The sequence below is a fragment of the Aotus nancymaae genome, unplaced genomic scaffold (genome assembly GCF_030222135.1).
Source record: "Aotus nancymaae isolate 86718 unplaced genomic scaffold, 86718_ANA_hifiasm-v0.15.2.pri h1tg000014l, whole genome shotgun sequence".
Lineage (NCBI taxonomy): Eukaryota > Metazoa > Chordata > Mammalia > Primates > Aotidae > Aotus > Aotus nancymaae.
In genome coordinates, this window is record NW_026988425.1 from 50028429 (window position 1) to 50055254 (window position 26826).

The 26826-nt window shown below is 41.1% G+C and overlaps 1 protein-coding gene across 4 annotated transcripts in view; it reads left to right on the forward strand.

The window, feature by feature from the left end:
* The window catches only part of IL31RA (interleukin 31 receptor A), a 61100-nt gene that overhangs the window by 20351 nt on the left and 13923 nt on the right, over nucleotides 1-26826 (forward strand). For all 4 annotated transcript variants that reach the window (XM_064375983.1, XM_064375984.1, XM_064375985.1 and 1 more), the window contains 5 exons: nucleotides 948-1129; nucleotides 7132-7283; nucleotides 12067-12232; nucleotides 18758-18837; nucleotides 22069-22285. In XM_064375983.1, coding sequence (XP_064232053.1) covers nucleotides 948-1129; nucleotides 7132-7283; nucleotides 12067-12232; nucleotides 18758-18837; nucleotides 22069-22285 — 797 coding nt within the window. The remainder of the gene's footprint in view (nucleotides 1-947; nucleotides 1130-7131; nucleotides 7284-12066; nucleotides 12233-18757; nucleotides 18838-22068; nucleotides 22286-26826) is intronic.

The following is a 26826-nucleotide window of genomic DNA, read 5'->3' on the forward strand; positions in this document are numbered from 1 at the left end:
TCAACCACTCTTGAGGCCCTTTTTAGTTTCAAAATGCCATGATTCTATGTGTCTAAGCTCTGATTCCTTCCCGCACATCAGGAAACCCTGGTACTTTGCAAGGTGGGCCTTCTTTTCTGTTTTCAGCCTGCTTTATCTCCGCAGTCCCCAGAACCATACGGACTAAAGCTGGAACCACCCATCTGATTTTTACTAATATGTGTGTTTGTTTTTGTTAAGTTACAACTTGATATTATCTATCTATCATTTGTTTTAAAGAATTTTCTGAAAACAGTATATACCAGTGTTCAAAATTTCAACCTGAAAAATTATAAAGAATGTAAAAAGTTACCCAGAATCCACACGGCCAAAGGTAACAGCTTGAACATTTTGATGATCTCTCTAGATATCGCCACAAATAGTTATGTAAATATCTATATGTTTATGTAACTGTGATCATTCTATATATGATATGCATCCTACTTTTTTCACCAGCAGTAGGTACATCTTTCCATATCAATAAATACAGTATATTAAAAACCATCATTTTAAATTCGATTTTGTATCTGCCATAATTTATTTAACAAATCCTCATATATATGAATAAATTTTTATATACATATGTAAAAGAATAAATTTTTAAGGCTAGAATCTGGAGTTTTCAGGGGCCTACTCATGATTTCTTGCCAATAGGACATGCATTGCTGCTGTAGCTTTTCATGGCTTACAGGGATCTAAAGAGGTTTTTATGGCTCCTGAAGCATCTCAGGTGGCTGAAAACAGGTAACCTTTACCTTTCCTTGAAGGTGAGAAAGGAATTTGGAAAGAGGAAAACCAAATATCCCGGACTATACAATTCTCAAGAGAAACCCAGAGTAAAACTAACAAATACTGCTTAATACATTAAGTACGGCTATGTTTCCAAACCATTGTACTAAATTCATATTGAATCACTTTTTCCTTCAAAGCGCTTATGGAAAAAAGCATGATAATTGTACAACCAATAGTTCTACAAGTGAAAATCGTGCTTCGTGCTCTTTTTTCCTTCCAAGAATAACGAACCCAGATAATTGCACCATTGAGGTGGAAGCTCAAAATGCAGATGGTGTAATTACATCTGATATGACATATTGGCACTTAGAGGGCATAGGTAAGTGTTATTTGATATTCTTATATACTCTTTAGTAAATGTTTACCTCCTTCTTCTTTGTTAAAAAGGTATCTATGGACTCAAAAGTAGACTCATCAAGTTCAAGGATATAACGTGTTATGGGTATACAGAAAATTAATCTTCTAATTAAAGAAGAAAGGAAGTGGGGAAGGAAGGAAAGGAGGGAGGGAGGGAGGAAGGAAGAAAGGAAAGGAAGGAAGAAGGAAGGAAGGAAGGAAGGAAGGAAGGAAGGAAGGAAGGAAGGAAGGATTAATTGACCAAATGAGAAAAAAGGAATGAGAAACAAGAGCTATTTTGTGGGCCACTGGTTTCCTCTTGTAGTTTGTAATTGCACTCAAAAAGCAAAAAGGTATCTCCCCACCACCCCACCCTGCCAATGTCATTGCTTATAAAGGAAAAGATCATAAAATTCTTATTTTTAAAAATGCCTCACTACTTTTGACTTTAAAAAAAATCTTTTTCAAAGACTCATTTTCACCATATCCTTTTAAAATTATAACTTTATTGAGATAGAATTCACATTATGTAAATTTCACCTTTTTAAAGTATACAGTATACAGTGGTTTTTGTCATATTCACAAAGTTGTACAAACGTCACCACTGTCTAATTCCAGGACATTTTTATTGCCCTCAAAAGAAAATTCATACCCATTAACAGTCAGTCCCCAATCCTTTGTTTTCTCTTTCCTCCCTTCTCTGGCAACCACTAATCTATTTTCTGCCTATATGGATTTGCCTATACATTTTTATATAAATATGATATAATATATGGTCTTTGTATCTAATTTCTTTCACTTAGCATAATGTTTTCAAGATTCATCAATGTTGCAGCATGTATTAGTACTATATTTCTTTTCATAGCTAAATAATATTCCACTGGATGGATGTGCCACATTTTCTTTACTGACACATCTGTTTATGGACATTTGGCTTGTTGCTACCTTTTGATTATTATGAATAATGTTGCTGTGAATATTTGTATACAAATTTTTGTGTGGACTTATGTTTCAATTCTTTTAGATATATACCTAGTGAAATTGCTGAGTCACATGGTAACTCAATGTTTAACTTTTGGTAGAACTGCTAAACTTTATCAAAGTGGCCACACCATTTACCATTCCCACTGGTAATTTATAAAGGTTACGATTTCTGCATACCCTCACCAACACTTGTTATTGTCCATCTTTTTTTATTGTAGCCATCCTAAGTGAGTATGAAGTGGTACCTTGTTGTGGTTCTGATTTGCATTTATCCAATGTCTAATGATGTTGAAAATTTTTCGTGTGTTTATTGCCCATTGATATATCTTCTCTAGAGAAATGTTTATTCAAATCCTTTGCCTATTTATAATTGGGTTGTCTTTTTATTGTTGAGTTTTAAGAATTCTTTATGTATTCTTGGTACAAGTTTCTTATCAGATATATAATTTGCAAATATTTCCTCCCTGTTTTTGTGTTTTCTTTTACTTTTTAAATGGTTAAGGCAGAACAATAGTTATATGAAGTTAAAAAAGTACGTATTTTTTCTTTGATTGTTTGTACTTTAGGAGTCATATCTAACATTGCCTAACCTGAGATTAGAAAGATTTACTGCTATAGTTTTTTCTAAGAGTTTTGAAGTCTTAGTTCCTACATTTGAATCACTGATCCATGTTGAGTTAATTTTTGTATATGGTGTTAAGTAGGGGTCTAACTGTATTCTTTTGCATGTGGATATCCACTCATCGTAGAACCATTTGTTGAAAAGATGATTTCTGCCATCGTACCCTCCGCATGTTGTTGAATTGTCTTGGCACCTTTGTAAAAATCAATTTATTTACCATAAATGTAAGGCATTTTTCAGGGTTCTCAGTTTTATTCCATTTAATTGTATTTTTGTCATTAGGCCAATACTATACTGTCTTGATTACCATAGGCTTATGATAAGTTTTGAAATTGGAAAAGTGAGTCCCCCAACTGTGTTCTTTTTCAAGATTGTTTTAGCTGTTGGGTCCCTTGCATTTCCATATAAATTTTAGTATTAGCTTGTCAATTTCTGCAAAGAAGTCAGCTGCAATTTTGATAAGGATATTGTCAGTCCTTTAGTTTGCCGTCAGATAGGTTGGAATGTAAATAAGTGTGCTCTGCTCCCTCCAGTTGGTGGAAGGGAAATAGGAGCTGAGGTACCACCTTCTCCAAACCAAGACCACTGATGTTTCAGGGAGAAGGTGGGGCAAGGGCAAGTAAGACAGCCACAAAACTATTTTCCTGCCACTATGAAGGTGACTTTGTCTTGATTTGGTGTTTATAATGTTTATAAACCTTGGATTGATTTTTAGAGCTCCTACAAGTTTAGTTCAGCTAGCTTCTGAATTTTTTTTTTTTTAATTCAACTGATTCAACTGAAGGGCATAAGACAGAAGAAAAAACTGAGGCGAATCTTGTTTTCATGGGATAACAAGAACTTGGAGCTACCTAGTCTGCCATTTTGCTGATGTCACTTGATATACATCAATTCTTAATGAGAAATTCGGAGAGCAATTTTTATTCAGAGGAACAATTAATACTTTCTGTCTCCTTGGTGATAGAGTATTAGAGTTAAGTGTAACTACAGTAGGTATTTGTGCTTATTCTGACTGGAGGTAGTTTAGTGTAATGAGTAAGGGCAGGAACTTTGGTGTGGATACAAATGAGTCTTAGATTGGCTTCTTATTAGAAAGTTATTTTACCTTTTCCAATACCAGTTTTATCTTCTGTAGAATGGATATAATAAATGTTAGGTGGTTGAGAGGATTCAACAAAATGATTCACCTAAAAATACTTTAAACAATACTTATTCTCAATACATATCAGTAATTTTATGGAAACATTTAATATGTCTATTGTATACAGCTCTACTTACTGAGTGGCCACATGGATTGATGACCACCCCTTAGTTCAGGTATCAGTACAAATTATTTTTTGAGTAGCTACCAAGAGCTTTCTGAATATTTTTACCTAGTTAATGTTTTAAAGTCCAAGTTTCTCAGTAGGGATTTTACTTTCCAAAACTCTTCAAGAATTACAAAGACCCCATTCTCTGTGATGTGCTTATTTCACATTGCATGCTTATATCAAAACAGCTCATATACCCCATAAATATATATAGCAACTATGTACCTACAAAAATTAAAAATTTTTAAAAAAGAATTACAAAGACTAAAAGGATAATACTATTCAATTCTAGCTAGGAAGAGTGTGGTGAGAGGGGTATTCCATACAATGTTGATGGAAACTAAAATTTGTATAACTTTTCTGGAAAGCAAAATGGCACTGTGTGACAGCAGCCCAAAAAATGGGCATGCCCTTTTACCCCATCAGCCTATGCTAAGGGGTCTAAGGAAACCATCAGAGATATAAAGGAAGATTCGACTATCATCCATTTACTCATTCACTTAACAAATATTTGATAACTGCTAAATGTCAGGGGTTAATTCCAGACTCTGTGATCAAGACCAGCCTTTGTCTTCAAGGAGTTTTAAATGAAAAATTAGAAACACTATTGTTAATGGTGGAAGTTATCTGAGTTACCAGCAGCAAATCTGTATGGGTCTGCAGCAACCTCAATTCTTGCCTTCTCAGAAGAAAGAATTCAACTGATTCAACTGAAGGGCATAAGACAGAAGAAAAAACTGAGGCAAGTTTAAGAGCAGGAGCAGAAGTTTATTAAAAAGCTTTAGAGCAGGAATGGAAAGAAGGTAAAGAACACTTGGAAGAGGGCCAAATGGACATCTTGGAGGTCAAGTCTCCGTTTGACCTTGGACTTAGGGTTTTCTATGCTGGCCTACTTCTGGCATCTTACATCCTGTTTCCCTATGGTGAGCTGTCCACGTGCACAGTGGCCTGCTAGCACTTAGGAGGTGAGCAGTGCAGTGTGTTTACTGGAGTCCTATGCATGCTCACCTGAATGTTCTTCCCCTTTACAGTGGAATGGCCCAGAAGCTCATATACCAGTTACTTTCTGCTATTTTGCCTCTTAATGCCCATGCTTGAGCCCACTTGCCCAATTCCTGAGATTTTTTTTTTTTTTTTTTTTTTTTTGAGACAGAGTGTCGCTGTATTGCCCATGCTGGAATGCAGTGGTACAATCTTGGCTCACTGCAACATCTGCCTCCAGGATTGAAGTGATTCTCCTGCCTCAGCTTCACAAGTAGCTGAACTGCAGGTACCCACCACCACGCCCAGCTAAGTTTTGTATTTTTAGTAGAGACGGGGTTTCACTGTTGGCCAGGCTGGTCTTGAACTCCTGACCTTGTGATCCACCCACCTTGGCCTCCCAAAGTGCTGGGATTACAGGCATGATCCATTGTTCCTGGCCCAATTCCTGAGATCTTATTGGGAAGCTACCAATCACCAGTGTTTTTATTTATTGGGAAACTGCTTTTTCATGGCGCTGGCTGCAACTAATTATTAGGTTTGCAAGGCAGCATGACAACTGTCTGACCATCCATCACCTGATGGTCCCATGACTTTCCTGGTGAGGTGTAGGGGGAGCCCTCGCTTGTCCCACTAAAGCCTGACTAGCTACCTACTGTAATGCTGTGAATGTGCAATAATAGAACATAAGTCAAAAAATTACGTTCATCCATAAAGTAGAATATCATGAACCTTAAAAATCATGTTTCAGAGAATTATTAATAGAAGGGGATAGATGCCGATTGCATAATGTTATTTATTTATTTATTTATTTGAGATGGAGTTTCGCTCTTGTTATCCATGCTGGAGTGCAATGGAGCGATCTCGGCTCACCGCAATTTCCGCCTCCTGGGTTCAGGCAATTCTTCTGCCTCAGCCTCCTGAGTAGCTGGGATTACAGGCACGCGCCACCATGCCCAGCTAATTTTTTGTATTTTTAGTAGAGACGGGGTTTCACCGTGTTGGTCTCGATCTCTTGACCTCGTGATCCACCCGTCTTGGCCTCCCAAAGGCATAATGTTATTTTATTTATTTTTTGTTGTTGTTGTTGAGACGGAGTTTCGCTCGTTACCCAGGCTGGAGTGCAATGGCGCGATCTCGGCTCACCACAACCTCCGCCTCCTGGGTTCAGGCAATTCTCCTGCCTCAGCCTCCTGAGTAGCTGGGATTACAGGCACGCGCCACCATGCCCAGCCAATTTTTTTGTATTTTTTTTTTTTTTAGTAGAGACGGGGTTTCACCATGTTGACCAGGATGGTCTCGATCTCTTGACCTCGTGATCCACCCGCCTCGGCCTCCCAAAGTGCTGGGATTACAGGCTTGAGCCACCGCGCCCGGCCGGCATAATGTTATTTTTAAAAGACAAAAGCTTTATTTAGCATAATATCAACTTTGTTTAAAAGATAATGCAAATAATTATGTAAAAAACAGCCTGAAAGGAAATATACCAAAATGGTAATAAGGGTTATCTCTGGTTGATGGGATGATGGATGATTTTTAGTTTTTCTTTGTATTTTTCTACACTTAAAAAATGTTGTATAATGAGCATATGCTACTTTTATAACTAGAAAAATGCATATTTTCAAAGAGAGAAATTTGGGGCTAGAATATTTGCAGTGTCCAGAGAAAATGAGAGTTATTTTCTAGTGTTTTTGGTGGGTATTTCATCATCCTAGGGGTCAAGGACGGAGAGGCCTAGGGGAGGTGAGAGTAAATAAGAGAGACAGCCTATTTTCTGGTTGTGTGGTCTCTTTTTACCTCCCTTCTGCTTGGCATAGCATATGACCCAATCAGTAAGAGACTGATTTGCTAAAAAATCACGGGAGTGCATCCTTTTCCTCAGTAGGTATTTTTTTTCAGAGGTGTTGGGGTTGGGAGGGTGATATTCCTTTCGTACTGCCTTGCAAATGCCATCTTCGTTCATATAGCAGACCACAATGCACTGTCATTTCCTTTCTAGGCATTTTCCGTTTTTCAATTTTGGGTGGATGCCATTAGAAAATTCTTATCTTTTTGCAAATATGAAAGTTGTGTGATTTTTATTTTCAGCAAAAACTGAACCACCTGAGATTTTCAGTGTGAAACCAGTTTGGGGCATCAAACGAATGATTCATATTGAATGGATAAAGCCTGAATTGGCGCCTGTTTCATCTAACTTAAAATACACACTTCAATTCAGGACAGTCAATAGTACCAGCTGGGTAAGTTATGCCATTATAATAATGTTCCTATTAGAGGACCAGAGAAAAAGAATCATTGACAACTATTGTTCGCCTGGAATCGTTTACTTTTTACATTGAAAATAGAAGAGAGACATTGCTAAGTACTTCTCAGTCTTCCATTTTTCCATCTGAACCTTTTAGATTAGAAGAGTGTTCTACAATAGACATTTTTGCCTTCTGAGCACAGGGATATAATAAAGAGTGAGAAATTTACTTTTGCATTACATCCAAGTTTCTGTCTGGTTATGTTGGCTACCGGAGAGTCTATGATTTGGCCATTTTATTTTTTATTTTTCCAACCCTTTATAAAATCATGTGGTATAACATACATTTGGAAAAGTGAAAAAAAATAAATATTGCATTTAACAAGTTATGGAGTCAGTGCTCATGTAGAAACCACTGCAGTCAAGAATAGAACATCTCCAGGATGCCAGAGCCCTCTGCTTGCCCCACCAGCCCATCCTCCTTTAGAGCTAACTATTGCCCTGATTTTCATGGTAATCTCTTCTTTGCTTTCATTTGTTTTACCATTTAAGCCTGCATTACTGAACATAGTTTAAGAGACTATGCCCTCTTTCCTTGAGCCCCAAGATGAAGGAGCGCCCAGTAGAAATAGATGAAGAGCATATAAATGGAATCCATATATTTTGTATTTTCTAATGTTTGGCTTCTATCTCTAAATATTGTACTTTTAAGATTTATTCATGCTGTATAATGCTGTAGTTTATACATTTTCATTGCTGTGTAGTATCCTGTTGTATGAACATGATGGAATGAATGGTGGCTTTAATTTGCATTTACCTGACTTTTAATGAAGTTGCACACCTTAGCATATGTTTATTGACCCTTTAGATTCCTTCTTCTGGAAGTGCTGATTTAAGCCTTTTGCATATGTTTTCTATTGGATGGTCTGCCTGATTTTTCAGTTGATTTGTAGGCATTCCTTATATATTCTATTTTTGAGTCTTTTATTTATTATGTGTATTGCAAACATCTTTCACTATGTGGCATGATGTTTCACTCTCTTAATGGTGACTTTTGAGGAATAGTCACTTAATTTTAATACCGTTAAACTTTGACAGTCTTCACCTTTATGCTTAATGCCTTTTGTGTCTTAAGAAATGTTTTCTTACCTCAAAGTCAAGAAAATATTCTCCAATTTCCATCAATGCAACCTGAAATTATATCACCTTTTTGTAATAATCTCATTTTTATTGCCTTTGAAAAAATTTTAGATAGGGTCTCACTCTGTTGCCCAGGCTGGAGTGCAATGGTGTGATCACAGCTCACTGCAGCCTTGAACTCTTGGGCTCAAACGATCCTGCTGCCTCATCCTCTCGAGTAGCTGGGACCACAGGCATGTGCCACCATGCCTGGCTGATTTTTTAATATTTTTGAAGTGTTGCCCAGGTTGGTCTTGAGCTCCCGGACTTAAGTGATCCTTCTGTCTCGGTCTCCCAAAGTGTTGAGATTACAGGTGTGAGCCATCACGAGCAGTTACATTATTGATTTTTAATCAATTAAATTAGCCAATTAAATCGAGATTTTTTACCTTCTGCTGAAGACTTGCTTGTAAAACATACCTCTACTGTCTGATCATTTGTTGGGTTTTAACCTAAGTCGAGGTGTTTTATTTATTCTTACTGAATTTCTTCATGTCAGTCTTATCTATCATTCCAACTTATTTAGAATCCTGTTTGGTCACCCAAAACTTATGATTAACTTTTTACTTTTTAGCTTTTCAGTATCTCCAGATTTGATAACCCTTCCTTCTTCGCCTAGCCTTCTCCTTAGCTTTCAAATACAATCAGTTATCCTCAGTTGTAACCCAGCTAAACCCAACTCAGCTCTTCCCAACCTTCTATCAAAGATTTCCATTGTTAAGAGTCCTAGAAAAGGGACCTCAAAACTGTTAAGAATTTGATTTATGGACTGGGTGCAGTGGCTCACACCTGTAATCCCAGCACTTTGGGAGGCTGAGGTGGGTGGATCACCTAAAGTCAGGAGATCAAGACCAGCCTGGCCAACATGGTGAAACACTGTCTCTACTAAAAACACAAAAAATTAGCCGGATATGGTGGTGCGCATCTGTAGCCCCAGCTAGTGGGGAGGCTGACGTAGGAGAATCGCTTGGACCTGGGAAACCTGGGAATGCCACTGCACTCCAGCCTGGGTAACAAAGCTATACTTCATTTCAAAAAAAAAAAAAAGCCCACACAGCATTTGATTTCAGTTTTGTACCAGAACTTCTGACTCATCTCTTAAGACAAACACTTTGGGAGAGTTAGAATTTGACGCAAAGCATAGACTGTTAGCAATGAACCTGATGAAGCTAATTAATAAGTTTTGGTAGGGTTCCATTACCTGTGCAGAGTTGGGGAAGTTTAAGATCTAAAAAAAACAAAAAACACACAGAATTTGATTTAGATTTTGTACCAGAACTTCTGACTCATTTCTTAAGACAAACATTTTGGGTGAGTCAGGATTTGGCACAAAGCATAGATTGTTAGCAATGAACCTGATGAAGGTAATTAATGTTTTGGTAGGGTTCCATTGCCTGTGCAGAGTTGGGGAAGTGTTAGATCAATTGACCCTGGGCCCTGTCAGGGCCAGAGACAAACTGGCTGGACAAAATAACAAAGTAAAGGAGACTTTCAGGCACCTTATTTAAAAGACTGAGCAGCAGTTTCGTCTCTGAGGCTGGGGCTGGGAGGAACAGGCTTCCGTGACTATGTTAGGCAGAACTTTCTGAGCACGAACATGATGAGAACCACAACACAGGCTGAGCATGTGCTAAGGGTACAACAAAGCAGGAAGAAAAATGGAAAGATTAAAAATAAGAATATTATGTATTTTTTAAAGCGTGAAAAGTAAAATAGAGCTTTACTAGACTTCATTACACTTGCTGTATGGATTAGTATTTTTATTTTGAATCATATAGGGAGGGTACCAAGTAGTTGGGCCTTTCCTGGCAGTCTTAATCCTGTTCTAACTGGATCCTTTTTTTTTTTTTTTGAGACCAAGTGTCATTCTGTTGCCCAGGCTGGAGGGCAGTGGTGCCATCTTGGCTCACTGCAACCTCTGTCTCCTGGGTTCAAGCAATTCCCTGCCTTAGCTTCCCTCGTAGCTGGGATTACAGGTGTCTACCACCAAACCTGGCTAATTTTTGTGTTTTTAGTAGAGACAGAGTTTCACCATCTTGGCCAGGCTGGTCTCAAACTCCTGACCTCATGATCCACCTACCTTGGCCTCTCAAACTGCTAGGATTACAGACGTGAGCCACCGCACCCAGCTGGATCCTTAACTAACAACAGCTTGTCCCAAGTTACGCTCTCCACAACCCTGTGGAGACCCAGGGTTGTGCCACCACAGCATCTCCAGGGCCTGTTTGAAGAGGATGCTTAGGGAACATGGGATTCAGTCCCCAAACTGCCATTGCGTCTTCTTGTTCCACACCCATCTCACCAGGCTGGGAATTCCAAAGACCATCTGCAGCTGGATGGAGTTGCAAAGTCCATCTGCAGCTGTCAGCTTTCTGCCACAGACACATATCCTCCTTCTGCTCAATTTCCTTAAAGCACAGGAGCTGTAATTAGGTACTAATTTTCACAGCTGTGACATAGATGTAAGTAGGATTTGCTTCTCTTGCAGGATCCCATAGGACTATGCTGTATGCATACTAGTCAAATAGACATGCCTATTAGTGCAGTTTATTTTTATTAATCAGCTCAAAATAAGTTTTATCAACCTTTAGGTTTTAGGTTTTATAAACCTTACATTGAGCTAAATGTTTATATTGAACTAAAGACTTATATTGCAGCAACAATGGCTGTGCTCAGAAAAGGAATAGCTAAATGTTTAGTTTCTCTTGGAGAGCTGAGTCCCAGAAATTATATAAAGCAGCACCTTCATTTTTACCTTTGAGAAGCTGACATCAAGAGAAAAGAACTGATTTATTTACCTCTTCCCTCCCCAAGAGAGTATCACAATTGATTTATACATCCAGGCTGTTGAGACTTTCAGCAGCTTGACTGGTCATCCAAAGACCAGTGCTTTGCCGGGCGTGGTGGCTCACGCCTGTAATCCAAGCACTTTGGAGGCCAAGGCAGGTGGGTCACCTGAGGTCAGGAGTTCAAGACCAGCCTAACCAACATGGTGAAACCCCATCTTTAAAAAAAAAAAAGGCCAGTGCTTTGACTTGAAAGATTTGGGTAAAAAGAAAAAGTCTAGGAGTGAAGAACTCTGTGTTCTGGTCCTATTCTGCAGATCTTCTAACTTTCATTTAAATAATCATTTAACTTTCCTGGGTCTCATGCATGACATGAGGATTGCATTTGATGCAGCTAAGGTCTCTGTTCCTGCTGTTCCATGAGGCAGGATCTCTTGGTGTTGGAGTCACCTCCTAGGCCCAGGTTGCCCTGGGTTATGGGGCTTTCATCTTCTAGAACAGCAAGCAGCAGAGCTCTGCTCATTCAGGCCAGGCCAGACGCAGGAACCTCTGCCCCACAAGCTTAGATACAGGAAATGGGAAGGGAGGTGGTGGTTCATGGGGATGTTCATATCTATGTAGCTGCCAGTTGTTCGCTGGCACATGTGGAAGTCTGTCAATGAAAATGATGTATTTTAATATTTGATTTAGAGTACTGCTAGTTCCAAAATCAGTTTCACTGGGCTAAAGTCACTATGCTGGGTAGTGAAGAGGAAAATGGGAGGATAACATGTGTGGTCTCCATTTCAGTTTGGGACTGTCTCTGTCTTGTAGATGGAAGTGAACTTCACTAAGAACCGGAGGGATACAGACCAAACCTATAACCTCACGGGGCTGCAGGCTTTTACAGAATATGTCATAGCTCTGCGATGTGCAGTCGAGGAGTCGAAGTTCTGGAGTGATTGGAGCCAAGAAAAAATGGGAACGACTGAGGAAGAAGGCAAGCTATTCCCTGCGATTCCTTTCCTGTCTGCTCTGGCATAGGGCTGCTTTGGGCAGCCTTGCTGGAGTTTGTCAAGTGTCCTGGTTGGGAACCATGGAATCCCATGAACCCAGGGGCCCCCTACACCCCCAAGAATGAGCCTGCGCAACTTTGTGCCCCAAAGGCAAAGGATCACATTTTAATACTCATGAGGTTCTTATACTATACATGAAAGGGTATTATATCATTTGTTTTGTTTTGAGATGAAGTCTTGCTCTATTGCCCAGGATGGAATGCAGTGGTGCGATCTTGGCTCACTGCCACCTCCGCGTCCCAGGTTCAAGCGATTTTTGTACCTCAGCCTTCCAAGTAGCCGGTATTACAGGGGCTCTCCACCACACCCAGCTAAGTTTTATTTTTTATTTTTAGTAGAGACAGAGTTTCACCATGTTGGCCAGGCTAGTCTTGAACTCCTGACCTCAGGTGATCCTCCCATCTTGGCAAGTGCTGGTATGCTGGTATGACAAATATGAGCCACTGTGCCCCGCCAGTATCATATCATTTGAAGGTATCCTATGATAAATTAAAGGTATATATTGTGAACCCTGGAGCTACTACTCAAAAAATAAATAAAGGTGTAACTAATGCAATTTTTAAAAAATCACATCTTTAATGACAGCGAGGAAAGAAAAAAGGCATGGACTGCAGGTTGATTGAGTGCTTACTAAGTGTCAGGACAGTCATTAAGACCAACGCTTCTGTTCAGTGGGCTTGGCTTAAATCTCAAGCCAAGTATCTTTGGGCAAGATACCTAATCTCTAAGTCCACTCAGCAGTTTCCTCACATTTATTCTCCTTTTCTACACTGAAATATAATATGTAAGTTGAGTTTATAGTAGGATCTATTTATTTAGCATTATTTTAAAGATTAAATGAAATAATGCATTTAGCCCATAGTAGATATTCACTAAATGCCGGATTTCCTATTCTTATCATTTATCCTCCTATTACTATTTTTAATCCTCCTAAAAGCATGATAAAATATGTAGAGTCACTCCCATTTTGGAAATGAGGAAGCTGAGTTTCAGAAATGTTAATAAATGGTTCAGGATCACTCAGCATGTGTTACTGTTCTCAAGAGCCCTTTCCAGAGTCTGACCCCCAGTAGATGATCAATAAATGTGTGATGAATGTATTACTTTTCTATTGATGCTATAACAATACAAATTTAGTGACTTAATGCAACACAAATGTATTCTTTCATAGCTCCAGAAGTCAGATGTCCAAAATCAATTTCACTGGGCTGAAGTCAAGATGTCAGCAGGGCTGTTTCCTTCTGAGACTCTTGAGTGTAGAATCTGTTTCATGCCTTTTCTAGCTTCTAGTGGCTACCTGCATTTTTTGGCTTGTGGTCCTTCCTCCATCTACAAAACTTCTCACCCCATCATCACATCCTTTCCCCACTCTTGTGTGTCAAACCTCTCTGCCTCCCTTTTTTTTTTTTTTTTTTTTTTTTTGAGACGGAGTCTTGCTCTTTCACCAGGCTGGAGTGCAGTGGTGTGATCTTGGCTCACTGCAACCTCCAACTCCCTGTTTCAAATGATTCTCCTGCCTCAGCCTCCGGAGTCGTTGGGATTACAGGCACGCACCACCACGCTCAGCTAATGTTTGCATTTTTAGTAGAGACGGGGTTTCACCATGTTGGCCAGGCTGGTCTCAATCTCCTGACCTCATGATTCACCCATGTCGGCCTCCCAAAGTGCTGGGATTACAGGCGTGAGCCCATAATCTGCCTCCCTCTTATAAGGACCTTTGTGATCACAGTTAGGACCCACCTGGCTAATCCAAGACAATGTCCTCCTCTCAAGATCCTTAATCCCATCTGCAAAGTCCCTTTATCATAAAAGGAAACATTTATAGGTTCCAGGGATTTGGACGAGATATTTTGAGGGCCATTTTTGAGCTTAACACAGCAAATGAATGACTAATTAGATGATTACTTGGTGATGGCCACACATCTTCTTCTGAATTATGGACAAGAAATTTAAAAATGCCCACCCTTCTAACCTTCCTCTGAGGCTTTACCCTTATTTATTTATGAGAGAAGTGAGTTTTAGAACATGAATTTCTCATGCCACGATTTCAGCCCTCATGATTTCAGGTGGTTTAGGGATACCCATATTGTAATAGAAAATGAGATTTCAGTCTCATACCCAAGTTGCAGACTGGTCTCAGATAACATCTGGGGTCAACTTCTGTGCTTCCTCATCCACACGATAATGATTTGTTTCTTTGGATCCTGGTTGAGTTTCCTGTGAGACTAGTATTAACAGTTGTTTGGTGCATTCACCCCTGTGGTCAGATGTCTGGAACCAATTTGATGCCTTCTGAATTTTGTATTCCCCACTGGAGATGTTCATGTAGTATCATTCAGCAAGTAGTTTTCTTCCTTTGTTTCACTTTTCAGCAGGCAAGCTGATGAGTAAGTGCTACCTTGGGGGCCGTCGTGTTTTGCCTAGCTCTTCCCCTGCCATGGCTGTCACTCTTCTCTCTAGTGACCTCCTGGTGCCATCATGGCTCAGAGTCTCAAGCTCATCACAGACCAGCCAGTCCTTTGTGTTAGTTTTCTTAACTTGTTTTGCTGCCAGAAACAAGATTTCCTATTTCATCTGATTTATTAGTTCAGCAAGCTTGATTAAGATTAATTAGCAAATACCAGATGCTGGTGTTATATGTACTTTTGCTAATTAAACCAAATCAACACTATCAACACTTATTTATCAAAGTCACCACTAGAGAACTTTTGCTTTTGTCCTTCTTCATTTTTTCGGAATCCCTAGAAGAAACTGATTAAAATGCACTCCCAGCCCCCAGCAAATCCTCATTTCTTGTTTTCCCATTGATAAAGTGCATGTTTTCCTATTTCAATGAAATACCAGTTGTTTAATGCATACCATCTTAAACCTTCCTAATTGTTTAAAAACTAGCCAGGTGCAGTGGCTCATAACTATAATTCCAGCACTTTGGGAGGCCGTGGTGGGCAGATCACAAGTTCAGGAGCTTGAGACAAGCCTGACCAACATGGTGAAATGCCATCTCTACTAAAAATACAAAAAATTAGCTGGGCGTGGTGGTGCGCACCTGTAATCTCAGGAGGCTGAGAGAGGAGAATCGCTTGAACCCAGCAGGCAGAGGTTACAGTGAGCTGAGATTGTGCCACTGCACTCCAGCCTGGGTGATAGAGCAAAACTGTCTCAAAAAAAGAAAAAAAAGAAAATGTGTATTCTAAGTTGAATATGAAGCAGAATTTTCTTTTGGATTTCAATGTATTGATTATTAGAGTTTTTACCTAGATTTAGGCATTTAAATATCTACTCACTACATGATACAGATATAATTTGATTCAAATTCTGGCTTTATTTCTTAAAAGCTTGTGATATTGGATACCTGCTTGATTTCTCTATACTTCAGAAATAATAGTAACATTATTGTTGTATCTAATTACAGGGCTATGGGATTAAATGAGAAAGTTCCAATAAACCGACACTGGCTAAGAGTTAGCTTTTATTACTGTTGGTCTTTAGCAGGGGTGCCTGTATATGTCTAACTGGTGGTGGTTGTGGGATACCCCTATTGTAATAAAAATAGTCTAGCATCAGTTGTTGCTCTATCAGTCCAGACAATTGATGCCTTTGAATATGTAGATATTTTGGTTGATTTGGAAAATTTTAATTTTTTTTTTTTTCACAGAGTCCTTACTTTTCCCCCTTTGATTAAACCGCAAATCCATTATCAATTTATGGTTCATGGAAAGCTGGATAGAATAACTATAGAAGACTAACATGCTAGTCAGGCAGTGGTTTCACTAACAGCTGCATCTGTGGGAAGTCTGTACTGAGAAGACTGTTTCTCTTTGGACCATATTTGCAGGAAATAGTGGCCTCAATAAAATGAGAAAATATCCATTTAAACTCATTTATTATTACCATCTATGAAAACAAAATCGCTGCCTATGGAATAATTTTTTTTTTTTTTTTTTTTGAGACAGGGTCTCACTCTGTCACCCAGACTGAAACGTAGTGGTGAGATCTCAGCTCACTGCAGCCTCCACCTCCCAGGCTCAAGTGATTCTCCCACCTCAGCCTGCCGAGTAGCTGGGACTACAGGCATGTGCCACCACGCCCAGCTAGCTTACGGGATAAATTCAGGAAAAATTTCACTCATATTTCTAGTGAAGTGTCTGGAATGATTATTTAATAATCAGCTTAGGTTTGCCTGTAACTATGCTTGACATGAATATTTAGGACTGGGTAGTAATGAACACCTTGTCTTTTGATTTTTTCTTCTTACTCTCAATACTGTCCCTGAGTTTGACTCTCCACATGATTGGAACAGAGAGATTCTGCATGTTAGAGATGGCGTGAATGTTCCTCTAATCCTGTGGGTTTCCTTGGAAGGTCTAATGATCTTGTAGCCTGTACAAAGGCTGTCTTCTGGGAGGAGCTTTGCCACTGCTTACATCTCACCGGATTGTAGACAGGCTGAAACCCGCCTGTTGCTTCCTGTCTTAGAAACTTGAGTACTGGCTGTCCTGTCTTCTGATTCAATAAAAGCCTTTGAGAAATCAGAAAACTCCTGGCAGAGCTTTTGAGACAACACCTCAGTGGGATTCAGATGAAGTAATATGCAAAGTCAACACAGTTGAATCTCCTTATAAGCAATTCTAATGGAATTGCATTTAATACATTTCACTGGGAGACCCTGGGCCTAACAGCTAGACTGTGTTAACTACACTGGCTTCTGCAAGAGTAGTTGTGGAAATGTGACTCTCCATTGAAGGCAAAACAAGTTATTGACTCAATTGTACTTGGCATATTTTCTTCATTATAAGATTGTCTTTAGCTGGAGTTCAGTAATTTTACTTTTTTTTTAAATTATTTTTTTGAGACATGTCTTGCTCTGTCGCCCAGGCTGGAGTGCAGTAGCACGATCTTGGCTCACCACAACCTCTGCCTCCCAGGTTCTCTTGCCCCAGCCTCCCATGTAACTGAGATTACAGGTGCGCCACCAAACCTGGCTAATTTTTTATATGTTTGGTAGAGACAGGTTTTCACTGTTTTCCAGGCTGGTCTTGAACTCCTGACCTCAAATGATCCACCTGCCTTTGCCTCCCAAAGTGCTGGGATTATAGGCATGAGCCACCGTGCCCAGCCAGTAATTTTACTTTAAGATACCCAATCACCTATTGTTTAAAGGATCCCTGAAAGCGATCTCTTACTTCTAAAATAGTTTAGATCTTGGTCTGAGTGGTGGACTCATTCTTTGTGAACTTAATTACATTATCTCCAGCCATGTGACTTCCTCTAGAAAAAATTCAGAGTACAACAACTGCAGCTTTGATTAGAGACATTTACTCTCTTCTCCAAATCGCGGGCCACTAGCCTTCTTGACATTTGTTTAGAACTCTCTGCTTTCCTCTCATGGCTAAGGTGGGTGGGTCATTCTTTAATCAGTAGCTCAGCATTTTGACATCCCAGGTGCATGTCAGAGCATTGAACTATAAATTGCCAGTGAGCCATCCCTTGACAAAACTTGCTTGAGATGTGATATTTGAGAGATACGGTCCAGAAATCAAGTGAAGTGTAAATTCCTTGTTTTCTGTAAGTTACCCTGTATGATTAGATCATCAGAAGCCTGTACACTTGGACTGTTGTCTTAGACTATGTTGTTTACTGGAAAAAGGCATGTGTCAGGATTTACGCCCTGGCTATTTATAGAAAACAGCCACGAAAAATGCACATATATGACATTTCTGTGCTTTTGTTCTACTGGGATTGCAGATATTGGCTTTTATGTTATTCTGTGTCCTTTTTGAAAAGATCCATGTGATAAATTCCATTTATGGTTTCAGTGTTTATAGCCAGAAAATAATTGTCCTTCATATGAATTTCTAGGTTTCTTTTTTATTGGGCCATGAGAAATAGGCACCTCAATGTGATTCTTTTTTATTTGGGGAAAACCAGCATTAAATTTAGAGCTCAGGGAGGGACCTAGTGAAGATTATCTTCTTGTTCCTTTGTTATTTAATTTTTTCTTATATTTTATAACATTGTAAGTATGCAGTTCCATTTTTTGGAAGTAGACATGTTATAAATTATATATACATATATTTCCTTGTGAGTTCTCTGTGTCATTCCCAGCTTTAATATATATGTTAGGTCAAGAGGACATGAGATGGTCACATTTTGATCTAGATTTGGGTGACAAATTATATTACAATGGGGCCTATTATACTTTATCTTACATTAAGCATTAGATTCAAGAGGAGTTTTATGTTTTATCTTTGGTTGATTGCAGTTCCTTGACCATAAAATGAAGACATCACTGATCATTGCAAGGCTGCCATCCCTCCACTCCTCACCTTATTCCTACTGGCTCCCTCGAGCAAATCCTTCTCAACTGCCCAGCTAACCTTCCCTGTCTCCTTTGCAACTCCCTTCTCTCTGTCTCTCTGGGTTGAGTACCTAATTCTTGTTCCTTACAGCTCCATGTGGCCTGGAACTGTGGAGAGTCCTGAAACCAGCTGAGGCGGATGGAAGAAGGCCAGTGCAGTTGCTATGGAAGGTGACCTCCCTCTGGGTTCTTTTTCTCTCTTTCTTCCCCTTCCTTCCTTTCCTTTCCTTCCTTCCCTTCCCTGCTTCCCTCCTCTCCCTTCCTCTCCCTCTTTCTCTGTCTTCCTCTTCCCCTTTCCCCTATCTCCCTGCCTCTCTTTCTTTTTGACAGGGGTTTCTTCCTACTCCCCCCTCCTCCTCTTCTCTGCCTTCTCCTGTTCCTCACTCCCAGGCCTCTGCCCTAGAAAGGACCGTGTTGTCCCTCTTCTGTTTTTGTGCCCCACTACAACACACATGTGCCATCTATGTTGCCAATGACCCAAGGACACATCAGCAAGCTGAGCCTGGTCAGAGCTCTTCTTAGACAGTTGGGTGGGGAGGGGGGTTCCAGAGACTTAACTCTGGAAAGTCCAGAGACTTTCACTATGGTACTCCAGGTTAGAGTACAGTAGTGAAATCATAGCTCACTGCAGCCTTTAACTCCTGGGCTCAAGTGATCCTCCCACCTCAGCTTCCCAAGTAGCTGGGTCTACAGAAGTGTGCCACTACATGCAGCTAACTAAAAAAAAAAAAATTTTTTTTTTTTTGGTAGAGACTGGGTCTTGCTATGTTGCCCAGGCTGGTCTCAAACTCCTGGGCTTGAGAGATCCACCTTAGCCTCCCAAAGCATTAGGATTATAAGCATGAGCCACCATGCCTGGCCTGTTTATTCTGTTTAAAAGCCCTTGGTCTCTTACCCTTCCAAAAACTGTGATTCTTGAAATTTTACCTCCAGAATTTCCTTCCCTAGAGGGCTTTATGTTGCCCCAAGTCTCATACTGGTTGGCTAGCTCAAAAAGCCCTATAGGTCATCTTGCAGATGGCCCCATCATGCATTACAGACCCTGGCCCCCTCTTCTTTGGCCTGAAATATTAACATCTGGGGCAGGTAGAAAGTGCAAGTCCAGGAGGCACCATGACCTTCTGGAGGAAACATCATGGACCAGCCTCTGCTGGAAGGCAGCATAAGTCCCTGGAACCCCTCCCTACCCAGCTGCCTAAGAAGTGCTCTGACCAGGCTCAGCTTGCTGGTGTGTCCTCGCATCACTGGCAACATAGATGGCACATGTGTGTTGTAGTGGGGCACAAAAACAGAAAAGGCACCACACGGTCCTTTCTAGGGCGGAGGCCTGGGAGTGAGGAACAGGAGAATGCAGAGAAGAGGAGGAGGGAAGAGGATCTGAGAGAAGGAAGTGGGAGAAGGAGTAGAAAATGGGGGGATGAGGGAATAAACAGGAAAGGGAAAGGGCAGATGGAGAAAAAGCAAAAAGATGGGGAAGAAGAAAGGGAGGAGAGGAGTGAGATGCCAGAATTCCTTCATGTGCCTCTAGAGTTCTCAGGAAATGCTCATCATGTTAGCTCACATTTGCTGAAGTCCAGGCAAGTTCAAAATCGTGTTGAAAATGAGCAAGTGTCCTGCTTTGCCAAATGACATTCCAATTGCCTCAGAGTTGGAGGCTCCTGCACCATTGCCCACACCCTCCACAGCTGCAGGGCTATGGGACTCCCTGGGTAGCGGAGGTTCCCCTGCATGAGAAAACAGCCAGAGATCATCTTAGAGAATCAATCCCAGACGCTGTGCTGTCTTTCTCAGCCATCAAGTATGAAAACAAATGACTCTGCCAACACAGTTTTGGGGGAGGAAAGCCAACAACTGTACACGCCCACCTGTGGTCTTAGCTACATAGCATTGGCGAAGGGCCAAGTAGGGCAGCTTGTGAAGTAGAGAAGATGGATTTCAGTGCCCGCCTCCTCCCCCTCGCCTGGTGGGGCTGCTCTTTCTCCACCCCCTGCCCCCTCAAGAGGAGAGAGCTTTCTTAAGAATTTGAGTTGGTTAAAAAAGAATGTACTAAAATGCTCTAAAATTAAATAATGGTGATAGTTGCATGACTAAACATATTATTAATAAAAGCCATTGAACTCACATTAAAACTGAATTTTATGGAATGTGAATTGTATCTCAATAAAGCTATTATTTAAAAAAGAAAATGAGGCCAGGTGCAGTGGCTCATGCCTTCAATACCAGCACTTTGGGAAGCCAAGGCAGGTGGTCACTTGAGATCAGGAGTTCGAGACCAGCTTTGGCAACATAGTGAAATCCTCTCTGTACTAAAAATACAAAAATTAGCTGGGCATGGTGGTGTGCACCTGTAGTCCCAGCTACTTGGGAGGCTGAAGCAGGAGAATCGCTGGAACCCAGGAGGCAGAGATTGCAGTGAGCCAAGATCGTGCCATTGCATTCCAGCCTGGGCAACAAAGTGAGACCCTGTCTCAAAATGAATAAATAAATAAATTAAATTAAATTAAAAAGGAAATGGGCCATCTTGAGAGATAAAAGGCTCCTGGTCATTAGGAGGATTCTAGCTAACCTTTTATGCCAAAACGAGTGTAAAGGAAATTCCTGAACTGGGAAGGCAGTGGGATGAGGTGCCTGCTAAAGTCCCATCTGGACTTAGATTCAAGCATTCTGCTCTATCAGTGTGCATAATCACTAACAGAAAGGAAACAAATGGGAAACCCTATAAATTTTGGGAAATACTCAGCATGCTCCCTCCTAGGCAAACATCTGGTTAGTGGGCCCAAGTTCAAGGCTGAAAATAAGAGTTTGGCTTAAAGTTCCCAGGGTTCCACCTCAAGCTTCTCGTCTCGCCAAGAGTTTGGGACTGGTAGCGCAGCCCTGAATGTTTTAGTCCTCTTAGCTAAGATGCCTGGTTGGGGTGCCTGGTCCAGGGAAGCTGGCTCCCTTCTCAGAGGGAGAGGCATGGAAATAAAAGACTAGGGTGTAGGGTATTCTCCAAGCCTTGGATACTCCAGGTAGGAGATGAGCCAGGGCCAGACCAGACTTGGGATGGGCTCAAAGGGAATGTGTCAGCTTTCTAGCCCTTACTCCTCTACACGAGTGAGATGGAGTGAAAGACACAAGCGGAAGGAAAGAAGCGTGGCTTGTTTACATTGGCTTGGGTATTCTCCTAGTTTAGCCTCATGGATTTGGACTACATTTATTAAATCCCCTTTTCTGGCACTTGAAGGGTTAATATCACTGCCCAGGATGTATTATTTATCCCTGGAGGGTAATTAACTGATCGTAGTTTAGTATCTAACAGTTAACCTAATTCCATACCCCTCATACCCACCGCTTCTCACTGTCTCAATGCCTTTCTTTTTCTTTGTTATTGGCAATAAATTTTGTTTTCTTTGGGTTCAGAAGCCAAGAGGAGCCCCAGTCCTAGAGAAAATACTTGGCTACAACATATGGTACTTTCCAGAAAACAACACTAACCTCACAGAGACAATGAACACCACTAACCAGCCGCTGGAACTGCATCTGGGAGGCGAGAGCTATTGGGTGTCTATGATTTCTTATAATTCTCTTGGAAAGTCTCCAGTGGCCACCCTGAGGATTCCAGCAATTCAGGAAAAGTGTAAGTAGAGCATCAGCTTCTTCCTTAGGTGCCTGTTCCCATCCACTGGCCAGGGAGCAGTCCCTGTGCTCTCAAGGATGACTCTTTCTCTTGAGTCAAAATGAAAATGGAGTGGTGATTTTTTAGGTTGTGGAGAAGCAATGAAAATTTGCTAGTGATTAATGAACCGCTTGAAGTCAGGTTCCTTTGGAACAAAGCCTGTGTTAAAAATCAGAGACTTTATAAATTACAGAATACAAAGCCATACACCTAGAAGTTCTATGTGCAGCTTTGATTTGTTCTGGTCTGAGTGAATGTAAGCTGGGTCGAGTCCTATGAAACTGTCCTATTTGTCACGTTTGTCCTCTGTGACTGAAGCGGCTCTTGAACTCTTCTCCCTACAAATGGGTGTTCACTACATCCCCATCCTTGGTTTAATGCTTGCTTTCCTGTTTTCTTCCTTTTCCCCTTCCATTGTTACTAAGGAAAAATTCTAGTGTTTATACTTGCTAATCAATAGTGCATTACATTTTTGGTCAAGTAGTTTTTGACATATTACTGCTCCTAGTCAAACTCATATTTTATATCCTGTTTTGAAATAAAAAATTCTCATTCAAAAATTGCAGACAATAGATTTTCTCTTTTCTGCCTTATTTTTCTCTTTCAAACTTAGTACTATCCCTCATTCTATAAATTATCTTATTTGTTTTACTACCTTTTTCTTCCTCAATAGGATGTAAGTGCCATGAGGGCAGGGATTTTTGTCTATTTTTCCTTCCTATTTTTTTAAACCTAATTTCCAACACTTAAAAAGCATAGGGCCGTTGGCATAGAGCAGGTGTGCATAACTATTTGTGGAAACACATCATAGTTAGGAATGTTCTCTCCAATTCCCCACCTCTCTCTATTTGCTTACACCTAGACTGGTTCAGACATTTACACAACCAGTTCCAGAATTCTCTGCCTGTGCCCCCTTCTGTCTATTCTCCTTACACCCTCATTTTATAATTCCTAAATATTTCTACATTTGTGTTTTAAGCTACATTTGATATTTTAGTTAGCATTTAATAGTACTCCCTTAGTCCTCATTCCCTGAAATCCTAGCTCCCACCTGTCCAGTACCCTCATGATGAGGTTCCTGACAAATGCACGTGTCATTGGAGCACACATTCTTTGTTAATAAAGGTGCTGTTGAATAGTAACCTCAGTTTCCCATGGTGGCTCCAGGATGGGAGGAGGTAAAGAATAGGGTATAAAAGCATGGGCTTTGGAGTCCAACAGCCCTGGGTTCAAATCTTTGCTCTTCCACAAGATACCATTAACCTTGGGCAGGTCACCTAACCTCTCTGAACCTTAGCTACTCATAAAATTTAGCTATTATGTAATAATACCTACCTCACAGAGCTGTGGTAAAGATTAAATGAGATTGTGTATGTAAAATGCTTTGTCTGGTGCTAATTATTACTACTGTCATTCTTTTTTTGTTTTTTTTTGAGATGGAGTTTTGCTCTTGTTGCCCAGGCTGGAGTGCAATGGTGCTTTCACAGCTTAGCACAACCTCCACCTCCTGGGTTCAAGCAATTCTCCTGCCTCAGCCTCCCCAGTAGCTTGGATTACAGGTGCACGCCACCATGCCCAGCTAATTTTGTATTTTTAGTAGAAGCAGAGTTTCTCCGTGTTGGTCAGTCTGGCCTCGAACTCCTGACCTCAGGTGATCCACCTGCCTCAAGCCTCCCAAAGTGCTGGGATTACAGGTATGAGCTACTGTGCCCAGCCTATTGTCATTCTTAATAACATTTCTGATTGATCAAATTTCTGTTAGACACAGATTATCAACTTTAAAAATATTATAAAATACAATTTAACTCAAGTTATGCCAGATTCACTTAGTATTTTTATGGCTTTGTGTCAGATACATCTGTGTGATCATCAGTTATAATGGTCTTAGACCAGGTATTGGTACACTGAAGCTTGCAGTTAACTCTGGTTGGACACTGGTTATTGTAAGTGAAGTTTCACAGTAACACAGCTACACCTACTTCCTCACATATGGTTTATGGCTCCTTTTGTGCCATAGTGGCTAAGTTGAATAGTTGTGACAGAGACAATCTAGCCTACAAAACCTAAAACCTAAAATATTTGCTATCTGGCTCTTTACAGAGAAACTTTACAGACGCTAGACCCAGACATATAAGAAAGTAATGTCCTGGATGTGCATGCTGGCTCATGCCTGTAATCCCAGCACTTTGGGAGGCCAAGGCAGGTGGATTGCTGAGTTCAAGAGTTCGAGACCAGTCAGGGCAACATGTTGAAACCTTGTCTCTGCAAAAAAAAAAAAAAATACAAAAATTAGCCAGGCATGGTGGCATATGCCTGTAGTCCCAGCTACTTGAGAGGCCGAGGTGGAAGAATCGCTTGAGCCAGGGAGGTTGAGGCTGCAGTGAGCCAAGATTGCACCACTGCACTCCAGCCTGGGCAAGAGAGCAAGACCCTGTCTCAAAATCAAACAAACAAAAGAAAGTAATATTGTACAGAAATTTGCTTAATAAAGTGGAGGCAACTGGAGAATGAGAATACTACTAACTAGATATTATTAAGATAATTTCTGTAAGTATAACTTACAGTATATCCTTAGTGTCATAGAATGAGACATTTGGAAATAGGCCATTGCAGATGTAATTAGTTAAGACAATGTAATAGTAATTACTTAAGTAAGTATAACTATCATTAAGTAAGTATAGTTATCGTACATTGTCCATTAGTATGTGTCAGGAATTGTGCTAAGAGAACATAGATTTTCCCATTTCAGCCTTGGCATAACTCATCATGTAGATGCTGTGAGATTTTATAGATGGCAAAGGGATTCAGCCAAGCTTAGTAATGTTCCCGAGGTCTCTGGAGTGGGATGATTCCAGCTCGGATCTGCAGGATTCCCAACTCGTACCACATCCCACAACCTATTCATAAAGTGCCTTGAATTCTGGTCACAGATGCTGTGTGACACTGAGCTGGTTATTGACCTTTGGGGGCTCCCACATTTCCCTTTTGGAATAAGGGCTTGGAAGCAGGTTCCTTCTGCTCAGCATGCCCTGGGTTTTGTGAGACCTGAACCAGCAGTCAGCAGCGGCGTGGTCTGAGGCAGGCATGGTCCTGGCTGCTGTGTCATGAGGCCAGAGAAGGAAGATGGGCCCGAGTTGGGGCAGAGCTCAGGATGGGCTGGGACAGTTGGCAAAGGGGAAGCAGCACCAGCACATGAGCCCCCCAGGTGAATGTCTTCACGCAGATCACAAGAAATCAGTGGCTTTCACAGTCAAAGCCCCTCCCTGCTTCTCCAAGGAAGGATCTGTGTCTCCTACCACACCTGGCGATGTTTGAAGTCATTGCTAAGAAAGCTCTTGTTGAATGATGGAAGGACCTGGCAATTCGTTTATATTGAGTAGAGTGATGACTTGGAAACATCCCTTTTGGTGCCCCTTGGCATGACCAGGCTTTCCCCTTTCAAGGTTGACTCATGGCTTCCTGCGGCCAGTGCCACGCCCCATGGTCTCCTCAGTCTCTGCAGTGTACCTGGCACTTTAGACTTGGCTCCCCTGCTCTTCAGAGCTCCAGTGTTGGTGCAAAGGAGTGGAGTTAGACACCAACACTGGCTTCTTCAGGCCAGGATTTGTGGGCAAGTCATTTTTTAAAAAAAGCACCTTCAAAACGGCCAGGCGCGGTGGCTCAAACCTGTAATCCCAGCACTTTGGGAGGCTGAGGCGGGTGGATCACGAGGTTAGGAGATCGAGACCATCCTGGTCAACATGGTGAAACCCCGTCTCTATTAAAAATACAAAAAATTAGCTGGGCATGGTGGCGCGTGCCTGTAATCCCAGCCACTCAGGAGGCTGAGACAGGAGAATTGCCTGAACCCAGGAGGCGGAGGTTGCGGTGAGCCGAGATCGCGCCATTGCACTCCAGCCTGGGTAACAAGAGCGAAACTCTGTCTCAAAAAAAATAAAAAAAAGCACCTTCAGGGAGATGAGAAAAGGAAGCTGCGGAAACTGGCCAGGAAGGGGCAGAGGCCAAGACCAGGGTGGGCTTTCAGGGCTGCCGAAAAGAAGCACTGCAGACTGGGGGGCTTCAAACATTATTGTCTCGTGGTCCTGGAGGCCAGAAGTCCCAAATCGAGGTGCTGGCTGGCCATGCTCCCTAAAGTCTCTAGGGGAGAATCCTTCCTTACCCCTTCCAGCTTGGAGTGGCACCAGGTATTCCTTGGCTTGTGGCAGCTCCAGTAACTCCCATAAACCCAGTATCTGCTTCAGTCTTCACATGGCTAGCTTCTTGTGCATCTCTGTTTCCATGCCCAGATTCCTCTTTTCTTATAGAGGGCCCACTGTCTTAACTAATTACATCTGCAATGGCCTATTTCCAAATGTCTCATTCTGTGACACTGAGGATATACTTTGGGGGGATACAATTCAACCCGTAACAGGCACAATCCGAGATAAAAGCCCCAGGGAAGGGGGTTCCCGCTGGATCTTGTAGGGGACTCTAGAGTGTAAGTGATATCTCGTAGTCATCCA